General features: G+C 44.1%; 1 protein-coding gene across 1 annotated transcript in view; it reads right to left on the bottom strand.

The window, feature by feature from the left end:
• Positions 1-14,925, bottom strand: part of LOC139576948 (stalled ribosome sensor GCN1-like) — a 38,327-nt gene extending 23,402 nt beyond the window's left edge. The window contains exons 1-26 of the mRNA XM_071403574.1: positions 14,866-14,925; positions 13,970-14,072; positions 13,773-13,836; positions 13,549-13,680; positions 13,297-13,405; positions 12,974-13,072; positions 12,697-12,831; positions 12,539-12,607; positions 12,261-12,369; positions 12,082-12,156; positions 11,862-11,990; positions 11,705-11,755; positions 11,499-11,597; positions 11,248-11,421; positions 10,953-11,105; positions 10,736-10,828; positions 10,565-10,640; positions 10,291-10,450; positions 9,896-10,085; positions 9,003-9,127; positions 8,637-8,815; positions 8,373-8,466; positions 3,091-3,204; positions 2,780-2,978; positions 2,285-2,437; positions 1,970-2,151 (exon numbers count right to left, since the gene is read on the bottom strand). Coding sequence (XP_071259675.1) covers positions 1,970-2,151; positions 2,285-2,437; positions 2,780-2,978; positions 3,091-3,204; positions 8,373-8,466; positions 8,637-8,815; positions 9,003-9,127; positions 9,896-10,085; positions 10,291-10,450; positions 10,565-10,640; positions 10,736-10,828; positions 10,953-11,105; positions 11,248-11,421; positions 11,499-11,597; positions 11,705-11,755; positions 11,862-11,990; positions 12,082-12,156; positions 12,261-12,369; positions 12,539-12,607; positions 12,697-12,831; positions 12,974-13,072; positions 13,297-13,405; positions 13,549-13,680; positions 13,773-13,836; positions 13,970-14,072; positions 14,866-14,883 — 3,084 coding nt within the window. The 5' untranslated portion in view covers positions 14,884-14,925. The remainder of the gene's footprint in view (positions 1-1,969; positions 2,152-2,284; positions 2,438-2,779; positions 2,979-3,090; positions 3,205-8,372; positions 8,467-8,636; positions 8,816-9,002; positions 9,128-9,895; positions 10,086-10,290; positions 10,451-10,564; positions 10,641-10,735; positions 10,829-10,952; positions 11,106-11,247; positions 11,422-11,498; positions 11,598-11,704; positions 11,756-11,861; positions 11,991-12,081; positions 12,157-12,260; positions 12,370-12,538; positions 12,608-12,696; positions 12,832-12,973; positions 13,073-13,296; positions 13,406-13,548; positions 13,681-13,772; positions 13,837-13,969; positions 14,073-14,865) is intronic.
• Between the last annotated feature and the right edge of the window lie 230 nt (positions 14,926-15,155).

The following is a 15,155-nucleotide window of genomic DNA, read 5'->3' as shown; positions in this document are numbered from 1 at the left end:
TTGGTGGGAGTATTATACGTTGGTGGGGGTATTATACGTTGGTGGGGGTATTATACGTTGGTGGGAGTATTATACGTTGGTAGGAGTATTATACGTTGGTGGGAGTATTATACGTTGGTGGGAGTATTATACATTGGTGGGAGTATTATACGTTGGTAGGAGTATTATACGTTGGTAGGAGTATTATACGTTGGTAGGAGTATTATACGTTGGTAGGAGTATTATACGTTGGTAGGAGTATTATACGTTGGTAGGAGTATTATACGTTGGTAGGAGTATTATACACTGCTCAAAAAAATAAAGGGAACACTTAAACAACACAATGTAACTCCAAGTCAATCACACTTCTGTGAAATCAAACTGTCCACTTAGGAAGCAACACTGATTGACAATAAATTTCACATGCTGTTGTGCAAATAGAATAGACAAAAGGTGGAAATTATAGGCAATTAGCAAGACACCCCCAAAAAAGGAGTGATTCTGCAGGTGGTGACCACAGACCACTTCTCAGTTCCTATGCTTCCTGGCTGATGTTTTGGTCACTTTTGAATGCTGGCGGTGCTCTCACTCTAGTGGTAGCATGAGACAGAGTCTACAACCCACACAAGTGGCTCAGGTAGTGCAGTTCATCCAGGATGGCACATCAATGCGAGCTGTGGCAAAAAGGTTTGCTGTGTCTGTCAGCGTAGTGTCCAGAGCATGGAGGTGCTACCAGGAGACAGGCCAGTACATCAGGAGACGTGGAGGAGGCCGTAGGAGGGCAACAACCCAGCAGCAGGACCGCTACCTCCGCCTTTGTGCAAGGAGGTGCACTGCCAGAGCCCTGCAAAATGACCTCCAGCAGGCCACAAATGTGCATGTGTCTGCTCAAACGGTCAGAAACAGACTCCATGAGGGTGGTATGAGGGCCCGACGTCCACAGGTGGGGGTTGTGCTTACAGCCCAACACTGTGCAGGACGTTTGGCATTTGCCAGAGAACACCAAGATTGGCAAATTCGCCACTGGCGCCCTGTGCTCTTCACAGATGAAAGCAGGTTCACACTGAGCACATGAGCACATGTGACAGACGTGACAGAGTCTGGAGACGCCGTGGAGAACGTTCTGCCGCCTGCAACATCCTCCAGCATGACCGGTTTGGCGATGGGTCAGTCATGGTGTGGGGTGGCATTTCTTTGTGGGGCCGCACAGCCCTCCATGTGCTCGCCAGAGGTAGCCTGACTGCCATTAGGTACCGAGATGAGATCCTCAGACCCCTTGTGAGACCATATGCTGACACATTAACATTTGTGGCCTGCTGGAGGTCATTATTTCAGGGCTCTGGCAGTGCACCTCCTTGCACAAAGGCGGAGGTAGCGGTCCTGCTGCTGGGTTGTTGCCCTCCTACGGCCTCCTTCACGTCTCCTGATGTACTGGCCTGTCTCCTGGTAGCGCCTCCATGCTCTGGACACTACGCTGACAGACACAGCAAACCTTTTTGCCACAGCTCGCATTGATGTGCCATCCTGGATGAACTGCACTACCTGAGCCACTTGTGTGGGTTGTAGACTCCGTCTCATGCTACTACTAGAGTGAGAGCACTGCCAGCATTCAAAAGTGACCAAAACATCAGCCAGGAAGCATAGGAACTGAGAAGTGGTCTGTGGTCACCACCTGCAGAATCACTCCTTTTTTGGGGGTGTCTTGCTAATTGCCAATAATTTCCACCTTTTGTCTATTCCATTTGCACAACAGCATGTATGAAAATTTATTGTCAATCAGTGTTGCTTCCTAAGTGGACAGTTTGATTTCACAGAAGTGTGATTGACTTGGAGTTACATTGTGTTGTTTAAGTGTTCCCTTTATTTTTTTGAGCAGTGTACGTTGGTAGGAGTATTATACGTTGGTAGGAGTATTATACGTTGGTAGGAGTATGCCTCAGACGAAGGGATGTGACAACACACTGAGACGATAAACTTGATCAACTCTTACCTCATCGATGAGTATGTCTGTGGTGTCGACCTCGGCGCGAAGTTGAGCGTGCACATTGATGACCTGCAGGGCACGGACCTGCATGCTCTCGGTCTCCTCAGTGCTGCCTGAGGAGTCCCTGAGCACGATGTTTAGCAGGGGGAAACAGAAGGAGAAGGCTGGGGCAGACAGTGGAGCCATGTCTGAAACAACAGGATGAGAGCATTAGGCCACCAGCAGGTATAATCTCAATGATGTTGATGTCGTTGATGTGTGTCTGTATTGTGTCCGTGTTTCTTCACCAGTCTTGCCCTCTCTGTGTGTGTGTGCGCTCACCACCAGCCTTGCCCTCTCTGTGTGGGACAGTGTGCATGTGCAGCAGCCCGACAGTGCGCTGAGTGGCTGTTTCTAGATCCTCCTGTCCCCAGGCCTCGTCCAGATCACACTCAGGTTTCATCAGGCGCAGTGTCACCCGGCCCACTAGCACAGCTGTGGAGAAGACCATGAGTAGAACATGAAGGAGGTAAGAAGAAGTTTCATCACAGGAAGTAGAACGTTTTTCCCTCCACTTTATCTTTGTTCACTCCCATTTAAAGATCAGGGACAACTGGATAGGTACAAGCAATAACTCCACATAGTTTTCATGTCGGCTAGGTGGAGTTTCCATGTTATTTTCTCCTATCCAGTCCTGTTAGATCTGTGAAGGTGTGTGAACACCATATGAAGGACATATGAGGGAAGTGAGAGGAAAGCTCTACCGAGTGTATTAGTTTATGCTTTGGATAAAAGTGTCTACAAAATGGAATATATTACACCATATATTATATGTACCCAGGTAGTGCAGCTCCATGGGCATGAGGCAGGCTCCTATGTCGAGGAAGGCCTGCTGCAGGCGTGGGGCGGCCAGGGGGGATTGGAGGAGGGGCAGTAGGACCTGGAGGACCCCTGGGAGCTGCCAGGAGATCTGGGGAGGCTTCTGGATCAACGTTGCCTCCAGCAGACCCACCGCACACTGCAGCTCCATGTCCAACTGACAACCACACAACAGTCGATCGATCAAACAGGAACATTATGTCAATGTCTAGAGTTTAACGTTTGAGAAACTGGATAAGTGTGAAAAATGTTAAAGTGTCTGGCCGTACCCCTTGTAGTCTCTTGCGAATGGAGGACTCTTTCTCCAGCTGGGCTTGCATCATCTCCTTCTGTTTGCTGGTCAGCTGCAACTCGTCTTTGATGCCTTTCTTCTTCTTGATCTCCTAAAACAGACATAGAAATCACAGTGTTCATTTCATGATAACTCTACTTTCTTCAATGAATGATGGTTCAATCGTAATTCAAATTAGACCTATTATAATTAACAAAAAATACAAAACATGTAAAGTGTTGGTCCCATGTTTCATGAGCTGTAATAAATAATCCCTGACATTTCCCATAGGCACAAAAAGCTTATTTCTCTTGAATTGTGTGCACAAATTTGTTTACATCCCTGTTAGTGAGCATTTCTATCTTTGCCAAGATAATCCATCCACTTGACAGGTGTAGCATATCAAGCAGTTGATTAAACAGCATGATCATTACACAGGTGCACCTTGTGCTGGGGACAATATCTCAGCCACTCTAAGATGTGCAGTTGTGTCACAAAACACAATACCACAGAAGTCTCAAGTTGAGGGATTGTGCAATTGACATGCTGTCCGCAGGTATGTCCACCAGTGCTGTTGCCAGAGAATTAGCAGTACATCCAACTGGCCTCACAACCGCAGACCACGTCTAACCACGCCAACCCAGGACCTCAACATCCGGCATCTTCTCCTGCGGGATCGTCAGACCAGCCACCCAGACAGCTGATGAAACTGTGGCTTTGCACAACCCAAGAATTTCTGCACAAACTGTCAGAAACCATTTCTGGGAAGCTCATCTGCATGCTTGTTGTCCTCACCAGTTCTGCGTTATAACTGATTTCAGTGAGGAAATTCTCACCTTCGATGACCGCTGGTACGCTGGAGAAGTGTGCTCTTCATGGATGAATCCCGGTTTCAACTGTACCGAGCCAATGGCAGACAGCGTATATTGCATCAGGTGGGCGAGCTGTTTGCCAATGTCAACGTTGTGAACAGAGTGCACCCGTTCTTGGCGGTGGGGTTTTGGTATGAGCAGGGATAAGCTACGGACAATGAACACAACTGCATACTCACCAGACATGTCACTCATTAAGCATGTTTGGGATGCACTGTATCACCGTGTACAGCAATGTGTGCTAGTTCCCGCCAATATCCAACAACTTTGCACAACCACTGAAGACGAGTGGCACAACATTCAGCAGGACACAATCAACAGCCTGATCAACTCTATGCGAAGGAGATGTGTCACGCTGCAAGATGCAAATGGTGGTCACACCAGATACTGGCTGGTTTTCTGATCCACGCCCCAACCATTTTCTTTTTTTAAAAGAAATCTATGACCAACAGATGCATATCTGTATTCCCAGTCATGACAAATCCATAGATAACCGCCAAATGAATTTATTTCAATTGACTGATTTCTTTATATAAACTGTAACTCAGTCAAAATTGTTGCATGTTGCATTTATATTTTTGTTCAGTTTACATTCTCTGATAACAGAGGATCATCAAACAGTACCAATATGCTCCTGCATCTATTAGCCTATACACAGTGCCTTCAAAAAGTATTCATACCCCTTGACTTATTTCACTTTGTTGTGTTACAGCCGGAATTCAAAATGGACAAAAAAAGAAGAATAATCTCAACCATCTACACATAATACCTCAATGACAAAGCGAAACATGTTTTTAGATATTTTTGCAAATGTATTGAAAATTAAAGTATTCACAGCCCTTACTCAATACTTCACCTTTGGCAGAGATTACAGCTGTGAGTGTTTCTAGGTAAGTCTCTCAGAGCTTAACACAAGTGGATTGTGCAACATTTGCCCATTTTTCTTTTCAAAATGTTTCATGCTCTGTCAAATTGATTGTTGGTCATTGCTAGACTACCATGTTCAGGTCTTGTCATAGATTTTCCAAGTAGCGTTAAGTCAAACATTCATTGTCTTCTTGGTAAGCAACTCCAGTGTAGATTTGGCCTTGTGTTTTAGGTTATTGTCTAGTTTAAAGGTGAATTCATCTCCCAGTGTCTGGTGGAACAGAACCAGACTGAACCGGGTTTCCTCTAGGATTTTGCCTGTACTGAGCTCCATCCCATTTATTTTTTATCCTGAAAAACTCCTCAAACTTTAACAATTACAAGCATATCCATAACATGATGCAGCCACCACTATGCTTGAAAATATGGAGAGTGGTACTCAATGTGTAGAATTGGATTTGCCCCAAACATCACACTTTGTACTCAGGACAAAAAGTGAATTGCTTTGCCACATTTTTTTCAGTTTTACATTAGTGCCTTATTGCAAACAGGATGCATGTTTTGCAGTAGTGTAAAGTCCTTAAGTAGAAATACTTTAAAGTACTACTTAAGTCATTTTTGGGGGTATCTGTATTTTATATATTTGACAACTTTCACTTGACTACATTCCTACAGAAAATAACGTTATTTTTACTCCATACATTTTCCCTGACACCCAAAAGTACATTACATTTTGAATGCCTAGCAGGACAGGAACATTGTCAAATTCATGCTCTTATTGAGAGAACATCCCTGGTCATCCCTATTGCCTCTGATCTGGCAGACTTAATTTAACCCTTATTTAACCAGGTAAGTTGACTGAGAACACGTTCTCATTTACAGCAACGACCTGGGAAATAGTTACAGGCGAGGGGGGTGAATGAGCCAATTGGAAGCTGGGGATGATTAGGTGACCGTGATGGTGAGGGCCAGATTGGGAATTTAGCCAGGACACCGGGGTTAACACCCCTACTCTTACGATAAGTGCCATGGGATCTTTTAGTGACCACAGAGTCAGGACACCCATTTAACGTCCCCCTACAAAGGGCAATGTCCCCAATCACTGCCCTGGGGTACGGGGGGGGGGGGGTTACATCCAAAGGAAAGTGCACCCCCTACTGGCCCTCCAACACCACTTCCCGAAGCATCTGGTCTCCCATCCAGGGACCAACCCTGCTTAGCATCAGAAGCAAGCCAGCAGATGCAGGGTGGTATGCTGCTTTGTTTGTAAATTATGTGTTGGAGTGTGCCCCTGGCTATCCGTAAATAAACAAAAAACAAGAAAATGGTGCCATCTGGTTTGCTTAATATAGACCATTTGAAATTATTCACACTTTTAATACTTAAGTATATTTTTACAATTACATTTACTTGCGATACTTAAGTATATTTAAAACTTTTACTCAAGTAGTATTTTATTGGGTGACTTTCACTTCAGTCATTTTCTATTAAGGCATCTTTAACTGAAGTATGACAACAACAAAACAATTTAAACCACTGTTTTGGAATATTTTTATTCTGTACAGGATTCACTTTTACTGTCTCAATCAGGTTAGTATTGTGGAGTAACTACAATGTTGTTGATCCATCTTCAGTCCTATCACAGCCATTAAACTCTAACCCAGTGGTCGTCAACCGGCCAATCTTCAAGGCATTCCTAGTCGATCATCAAATATTTCTGTAGAAAGCCAACGAGCGAGGCTTGCGCTCCTTTTTTAAAATCGTGTTGAGCTGTTGCCGGTAGGTGCACTTGATTAAAGTCCTGCACACCGGGCGGACCGGCAAATCTGTGACTAAATCTAGAGCACCTACTGTGCTGCCCAATTGGATAGCTCAAATCACTGTGGCTACAGAGCTTCCATGACCCTGGCCATAGCCAAGTTTAATAGGTTACTAGCCTACGTAAGATTTAATAACTTTTAAAACCATGACCACAGAGAGACTGTCAACGGATACAGCAAAGAGCTGCTATTTTTATGAGTGAGCTATTACTATTAACACTATTACAAAACGCACTTCTCCGTATTTCCGCTTGGGCTGCAGCTGCAATGAATGAGTAGCCAAGTATCGATAGCCCTGCGTTTTATTATTATTAGCAGCTCGTTGTGTCGATATTAATATTAAGGAATATTTAACTTTCTCTGATCATAGGAACAACATGAATTTGTGCATGAGGCAGATGCGATGCGACACGAGTTTCGCCATCAGGTAGAAGACGGTGTCCCCTCTCTCTGATCAGTCTCACTGGAGGAAAGGAAGTAGAGAACAGGGCATCTTTCCAGAGCTCCGACTTTTCAACCTGGAGATCACTGACGTCGTGATTTGACCTCGTTGACCATCAGATGCATGTACCATCAGTCCAGTAAAATAAAAAAGCTAATGATTTCAATTCATGCTCCACAGTGCCTCACAAGTGCTAAACCAACAGATCTATTTTGCTATCAAAGCTCGAGTTTTGAAAATAATATGGGCTGATTAACAATATTATTGATGATTACATAGGTGCCAATCATATAGCCAATATGCTGTGAATGTATTAGGCCTAGTGCCCAGACCTCACTACTACAAAACAGTTTGTGTGAGGTTAATGTAAAATAAAAAATCTGAGCAGTAGATCTCAGCTTGCTTTTTGACTGCGAAAGTGATCTCGACTCAGAAATGGCTGGTCACCACTGCTCTAACCGTTTTAAATGTACCATTGGCCTCGTGGTGAAATCCCTGAGCGGTTTCATTCCTCTCTGGCTACGGAGTTAGGAAGTACGCCGGTATCTTTCTTGACCTTTGTGCTGTTGACTGCACCCAATAATGTTTGTACCATGTTTTGTGCTGCTACCATGTTGTTGTTATGTTGCTACCATGCTGTGTTGTCATGTGTTGCTGCCTTAGGTCTCTATGTAGTGTTGTGTTGTCTCTCTTGGTGTGATGTGTGTTTTGTCCTATATTTATATTGTATTCATTATTATTTTTTAATCCCAGGCCCCAGTCCCTGCAGGAGGCCTTTTTGCCTTTTTGGTAGGCCGTCATTGTAAATAAGAATTTGTTCTTAACTGACTTGCCTAGTTAAATAAAAGTTACATTTAAAAAATTGTAGTGACTGGGTATATTGATACACCATCCACAGTGTAATTAACTTAACCATGCTCAAAGGGATATTCAATGTTTGCTTTTTTATAAAAACCCATCTACCAATATGTTCCCTTCTTTGCGAAGCACTGGAAAACCTCCCTGGCCTTTGTGGTTGAATCTGTGTTTGAAATTCACTGATAGACTGAGGGACATAATTCCACTTTGACATTATGTAGTATTGTGTGTAGGCCAGTGAAACAAAATATCTAAATTCAATCCATTTTAAATTCAGGCTGTAACAACAAAATGTGGAAAAAGTCAAGGGTGTGAATATTTTCTGAAAGCACTGTACAGTAATAAGGTAATAGGTAGGAGTGCAACAGTTAACAAGCCTCTCTCCATCTAGTTTATCAATCATAGCCCCCCATAGTCTCACCTCTTGCAGCTCTAGCTCTATGATCTGTTCCTTATACGAGTAGGCCTTGTTCTCCCTCTTCATGTTGCCCTTCTTCGTGCTCTCCTGCTGGGCACTGCACAGGACACGGGAGGTGGGAGGAAGAGAATGAAATGTTGAAACAAGCCTTTGTTGCGTTTAACTAAGAAATCAACATAGCCAAGGTCTTTGAAACAATGATAAGCATTCTTGCTGACTACAATGTGAAACCCACAGAACAGCTCTTACACTGTATTAGTGTCCTACCTCTGGATGATGCTCTTGTCATACAGCTCTCCCTCAGGGGTGAGCATGATGGCGTACTCCTCCCTGGTGACCTGTCGCAACGCAGGATTGGACAGCCACTGTGTCACACGCTCCATCACCCGTGGCAGCAGCTTGATGGGAGAGAGACCGGACAGGGCACCGACCGCATTCCTTATAGCCTGGTGAAACAAGAGGATGACCATCAGTCAGCCAATAAGAGTACATGACAAGTTGGATCATAGGCTTGTCTCATCCAATCACCGAGAGCAAATGTAGGCCTCAACCATCCCTTGGCTGTGAGTGTAAGTATGTATGTGTATGTGTACATCTGATATAAGGATGTCAATATGTAAAATATGTTCCGACCTGATTGTCAGTGTTGGCCTGCAACAGCCGTGGCAGAATGTCATCCAGGTTCTTGTCTATGAACTCGTCGGCCTTGATGTTCATGCTGGACAGCAGGTGCGGCCAGAAACCGGGTCGAGCTTCAACTGCATCATCGGAGAGGAGGGGGGAAAGATGTCAGTACTAGTAGTGGGTTTATACTAGGGATGGGCATTTGAAATAATATCATAATTGTTCAGAAATACAAATAATCGAAATTGAAAAAAATAAAAGCTCTTTGCTATTGAATCTTGACCAATCAGAACAACGCAAATGGCAGAGGTAAACAGGAGACATGCTGCTTTCTCCAGTAGTTTGGCTAACAGCAACAATGGAAGAGAAGATTTTCGCCATGATAGAATTGATTGTTACAAAAAGATTCTGCATATAATTTTAAAACACTGCAAGTGATAATACAAAACTAAAACATGAAATGATAAGAGTGTTTTGCATTGATCTGTGTCAGGTGTTGTGGAAACGTTAGGTGAGCGCATTTAACTGCTATTTGAAGTGGGGAAAATAGCATACCGATGTCAGGGCAGCCTGGAGGGTTAAATGTGCAGCAGTAGCTCAACGCACAGTTATAAAAACTACATTCTAAAGTTAGTTTGTTTATTAAATTAATCATTTCAAATGTCATGGTTTATCCATGTAAAATAATTTAAACCAAGCTTTTATCGATAAAATAGGCCTAAAAATAAATAAATATAAAACATTGTTTTATAATAAAAAAATTAAAAAATCTCGCTAAATTAACTCACGTAATCGAATACTAACATCCGTTCAGATATTTGATGAACCTTGCCCATCCCTAGTTCATACAAACTGCAGTGTGAAAGATGCTGTGGAGCGCAGTAACAAGTCAACGAACAGACCTATGGAGGGATGGTGGGTGACGACCAGGATCTCCATGGCAATCTTGTCTGACTCGGCTGTGTCGTTCCACTGGCCAGCCACAGAGCACACCACACACAGCGCCTCCAGCAGGACACGGGGGGGACTGTAGGCCTTGCCCACCTCAGACAACTCCCCTGACTCTGTCTGCAGCACCTCCTGAGGCAACACCTGGGGAAAGACAAAGATACAGTATATAGTCAATGACAAAAGGATTAATGTAGAGATTCATATTACACTACAAATACAATTAAAATATTTGTACTTAACATCCCAATTTAAAATCAGTCATTACTAGTTTATAGTACCACTGAGGTGAGACCTGCAACTACAAATCTATAAAAATTCTTAGTGCCTCACAGTCAACTATTCGTACCTTGTGTTTGTTGATGACCACTCTTAGTTCTCCCAGAAGGCCGTGGGCCAGCCCGGAGCCGCCCAGGGAGGAGAGCAGCTTCTTAACGGTCTGCTGTGCCCGCTTCCGCACACGCCAACTACGAGACAGCAGCACCGCCACAGTGGCACGGTGGTACATCCTGACAGGTGAGAGCAGAAAGAGTCAACACTTACAGAGTACTAAATGTGGAAATGTGTTACGCAAAATGCTGATACAAATTCAGAGCGACTGAGACAGTAAAGCAATCACTCACGGTGATTTGCCGTTGGTGAGTCGGTGGGAGTGGTCCAAGAAAATTCTCTCACACAGCTGTATCACTGTGCACAACGCTGAGGTGAAAGAGATTTAATACTCAATATCGTCCCATATCTCGACACTTGTGCGATTACTGACAGTCTGCATTAGTTTGTTTATTATGCCTCACCTTCCTCACTGGCCTGGGAGAGGAACTTCTCTGTGGTGAATAAAGGTTTCTTCTCATCCAGGATCAGGGTCCAGAAGACAGCCAACTTGGCCTCTGCAACAAAGACAAAACACACCATTCTATGTCAGTCTCTAAACTGATGAACAAGGGCACTGTCCCCTACTGGGAACCTCAACCTTCAATAATTATGGGGTGTCATGATCCTAAATTCTCTCACCTGTCTGGGTCTCCAGCAGAGACAGTCGACTCAGGAGAACAGCAGCAGCCACGCCCTCTGAGAGCAGAGCATGCTGGGAGTTCTGGGCCGCAGCCTTCTCCACTGTCTGGAGAAGGAGAGGCACGAGGTCAGATACCTGTCCCAGAGTGTCACCTGGAGAGGAGAGAGAGGGCAGGGCTGTGATTCTGTGCCTCCTGCATTCCATAGAACTGGATCAATACACGCAGACAAGTTATTTAATTTCAAAGACAAGCTCACAGACACACAGGTAACAGTTGCCCAGTGACTAACTAACCTTTGAATGCCGCCAGCATGGCCTGCAGGTATGCGTGGCGGACAGGAGAGGTGGAGGTCTTGAGGGTGAAGGCCTTCTTGAACCAGTCCAGCAGAGCCTTGGGGACCTCCACCGTCAGCCGCCCACTCCACTGAGACAGGACAGCCACTGCGTGCACCAAGGTCCCCTCATGGACTGACAGAAACAACATGAGCACCTCTCTCTCTATGGATGAAGGGAATGAGGAGGAAGGAATGAGAGATAGTTCTTACCTTCTTGTTGCAGATAAGGGATGAACAGCACAGCGACTGCAGAGCTGAGAGTTTGGCTAGAGGTGCCCGACACAGCATGATGGCTGCAGCTGCCGATACCTGGACAGAACAAGTCAAAACCAGGGTTAAAAGACAACATCCATCGGTCTGCAAGACTACATACTAAGTGGGGGTTATGAAGGACAGAAGACTAGTGACCACGCTACCTGACAGCACACTCATCTTCTGGCCGAATGCTGTGAGCTTCCCCTCTGACCCTGAAAATACACAGTTCTGTTAGTGCAAAAACATACTTTACACTTGGGTGTTGTGCCATGTGTGCTCAAATGTTTCTTAGGTCATAGTAAAGTGAGTTGTCCTTGCCTCCCAGGATGCTGAAGAGGTGTGTTATGACATCCTGTACAGCGCTAGGGTCACTACACTGCTTGGCCAGGTTCTGCATGGCCTGCACTGCCTGCTCCATCAGCTGGGGATTATTGGCCTTCAGCTGACCTGAAAACACACATTATAGCCTGGTTACACACACAGAAAGAGAGAAACATCCTCAAAAAGCTACATTTCTACATATAAAGGCCTGACTTACTTGCAATGCCTTTTCCAATATCCATGGCATACTGACTGAGGTCAAGAGTCACTGAAGCCAGTAGACAGGAGACGGCTGAAGGAGAGAGGAAATTATATCTTGAAAGGACAAAACTACAATACATAGTAGGTAATATACACAAAATTGTGTTTGATTGTGATATTAGCTACTGTACTCACTCTGCATGGCGTTCTCTGGGCTGCGGAGCATGGCCTTCTGCAGGGCAGGCAGCAGCAGCTCCTTGAACTCAGAGTGGGAGACATGGCGCAGCAAGGAACCACTCTTGTCCTGCAGGGGAACACAAAACACATTACAGAGAAGAAGTTTTAGCACCAACACCCAAAATATATTTTGCAATACACATCAATTGTGGCTATGGGAGGTCTTTAGGTTGTGAACTCCAATCTTTGGGTCTCACTGACAAAAGCAGTTTCAGGGCCAGTCCAGCGCCACTCACCAATAGGTGTTGGTGTGGTCTAGTCTTGCTCATGAGGACTGCCTTCATATACAGGTCCAATATGGCACTCTAAAAACAAAAGAGGCTTGGTTACAGATATAATATTTTTTTATTATATAGAAATATCTTTCATCTAATTGCATTCAAATAACAGACACCTTGTGTTTCTCTACAGTGGCCATGTCTTTGTGAGTTGTGCAGAAGTCCAGACACACCCCCAGCAGAGCCAGTGAGCTGGGGTTCTGCTCCAGACTCAACAGGGTGCTTATATACTGATCCGCCAGGCCAGGGTTCTGGAGAAAAACAGCAGAGACAAGCATTTTAAATCATAGCAAATCCAATATATTGATTTTACACTGGACCATGATGACAGTGTCCAAATATTCCTTATTACTGTCTGGCGTTCCTTGAATACCAACCCCACACCTCCCTTACCTTTTTCCATAGGTGGCTCAGGTTCTTCAGGGTTGACTTCAGTGCTGTTGCTTGAGCCCCTCCCACCACCTCAGCCAGCAGTAAACTCTGTACCTCCACCTGTCAGAGGAAAGATAGTGAAGCATGAATGGGTGGATGCAGATACAGTAGTAGGGCTTAACAAGTCCCTTAACAACCAAAACCAAACATCCCATCACCTGTGTGGAACTAGACGACATCTAAATTCATGCCGAAATCGTTTCACGGTATATATGTAAATAGTGATTGCTGGGAGGTGAAAGGCATGGCTTCTATAAGCAGTGTCCGATTCCTTGCTCACTTACCAGTTTCTTCCAGATGGGGCCCACTCTTTTCTCTGGAGCCAAGAACACAGAGCGAACCAACAGGCAGGTCCAGGCCAGCCCGGTGAAGGCAGCCGAGCCTGTGCTCTTACTGACAACACCACAACAAGATGGACAGGGAACACAAATAAGGTATTCAGTATGTGGTGAAATTAGTACAATATTTCACAGAACTCACTGTAAAATGTATACAAAGCATTTAGTCTTAGCCCTATTCCTATCCCCAAGTCCTACCTGGGCGCTCCATTCTTGCTGATGACGCCACAGTTGAGGAGGCAGTGGAGGAGGCTGGTTGCTAGGATTTCAGGTTGAGACTCGGCCAGTAGGCCAATGACGGAGAGGAGGGCTCGTCGAGATGCAGCATCCCTAGAGAAGACATGTCATTTAACACTCAACACACACTTCCAACAAATCAATAACTGGGGAATACTGAAGAGCAGTAGGCTAAGGGCACCTACCTGTATCTGTGTGGAGTGAGACAGAATAGCTTGCATAGCCCTTTGATGGCTGGCTCTGGTAGCTCTATAAGGACATACACATTGTCAATCACTCACACCTGTTTGCTTTAATCTTGACAATCCAAGACAAAAAATAAACAGAGTGAGAGCAGAAAATAAACAAATCATGCTAACTACATGGGCATCTGTCTCCTCACCTTTGCCGCTAATACACTGTTTCAGTTCGCCAAGAATCTCCTTACGCTCGCTTACACTGGCTGTGGTCACTTTCACAGCAAATCTCTTCAGTGTGTCTGAAACCTGGTGCAATACACAGACATCCAAAATCAAATGAAAGCCGCCTGGCAATGTGTGCATCTAGGATAAAGTCAATCATTTGAAACAATAGTACTGCATATTCAAAAATGTCACACTGATTGAAGATATAACTTTGTAATTAGTCTTCAATTTATCAAGATGGAAAACATATCTTCTGAGATTTTTATGGCACCATCAGGCAGAAAGTGATCAGACCACCCATAACAATTAAAACATTTAATTTAGCAAATTTCTGGATACTGAGGCGTGGTCACCAAATACAATATGTCATTCAGAAGACAGTCGTGTTTGGCTTCTCATATCTGGCTAACATTAGCTAGCAAACAAGTACTGTATAGTATATGTTCTACCTAAAATTGGCTGTTGCCAACAAAGAACAACTTCATTAAATGCTTCATTATAGCTAACTGCTAAATAAATTAGAAACTAGGCTGGCTAAAACCTACTCATCTAGTTGGTGTTTCGATTAATCTCAAACAACAGATTTGGTCACCACGAGAAAACTGACTAGCTAGTTAGCCACGTATTGCTAGTTAGCTGGCTACTATATTTACACTGCCTATGGCTAACGTCAGCAATCTGTACTAGCCAGGTAACGGTTAGCTAGCTAGCTTAGCCAGCTGGACAATGTTTAAATAATTTATTTTACGGGAAACCCTACAGGCAGCCACAATAAATTAATTATCCCTCATATCATATCTTCCTTATCAGCAGTATGTTGTTGACAAATTCTCGAGGAGGAATCAGCACCATTTTAAACATCAGCGACACAAACCTGCGTGTCCGCTGCCATCTTGCCGGTCTCAAACTAGGGAGAACTTGTAGTCACTTCCGGTTCATGATACGAGTGATAATCACTTCAAGGACAGTAAGTACTGTTTTTTTGTTTGTTTGTTTGTTTAATGTATTATATTATTATGTCATTTTTAAATAAATACAAATATTTTGAAGGATACAAATTAAAATGTGTTACCCTTTTTAAGAAGGATGTATAGATTTTTATAACACAAACATCACAAATAAACAGTAAGCACAAATACAGAAACACATACAGGGCTTTTACAT

This window comes from Salvelinus alpinus, chromosome 5 (genome assembly GCF_045679555.1).
Source record: "Salvelinus alpinus chromosome 5, SLU_Salpinus.1, whole genome shotgun sequence".
Taxonomy (NCBI): Eukaryota; Metazoa; Chordata; class Actinopteri; order Salmoniformes; family Salmonidae; genus Salvelinus; species Salvelinus alpinus.
The sequence above is the reverse complement of the archived record's forward strand: the minus strand, read 5'-3'. Positions and strand labels throughout refer to the sequence as shown.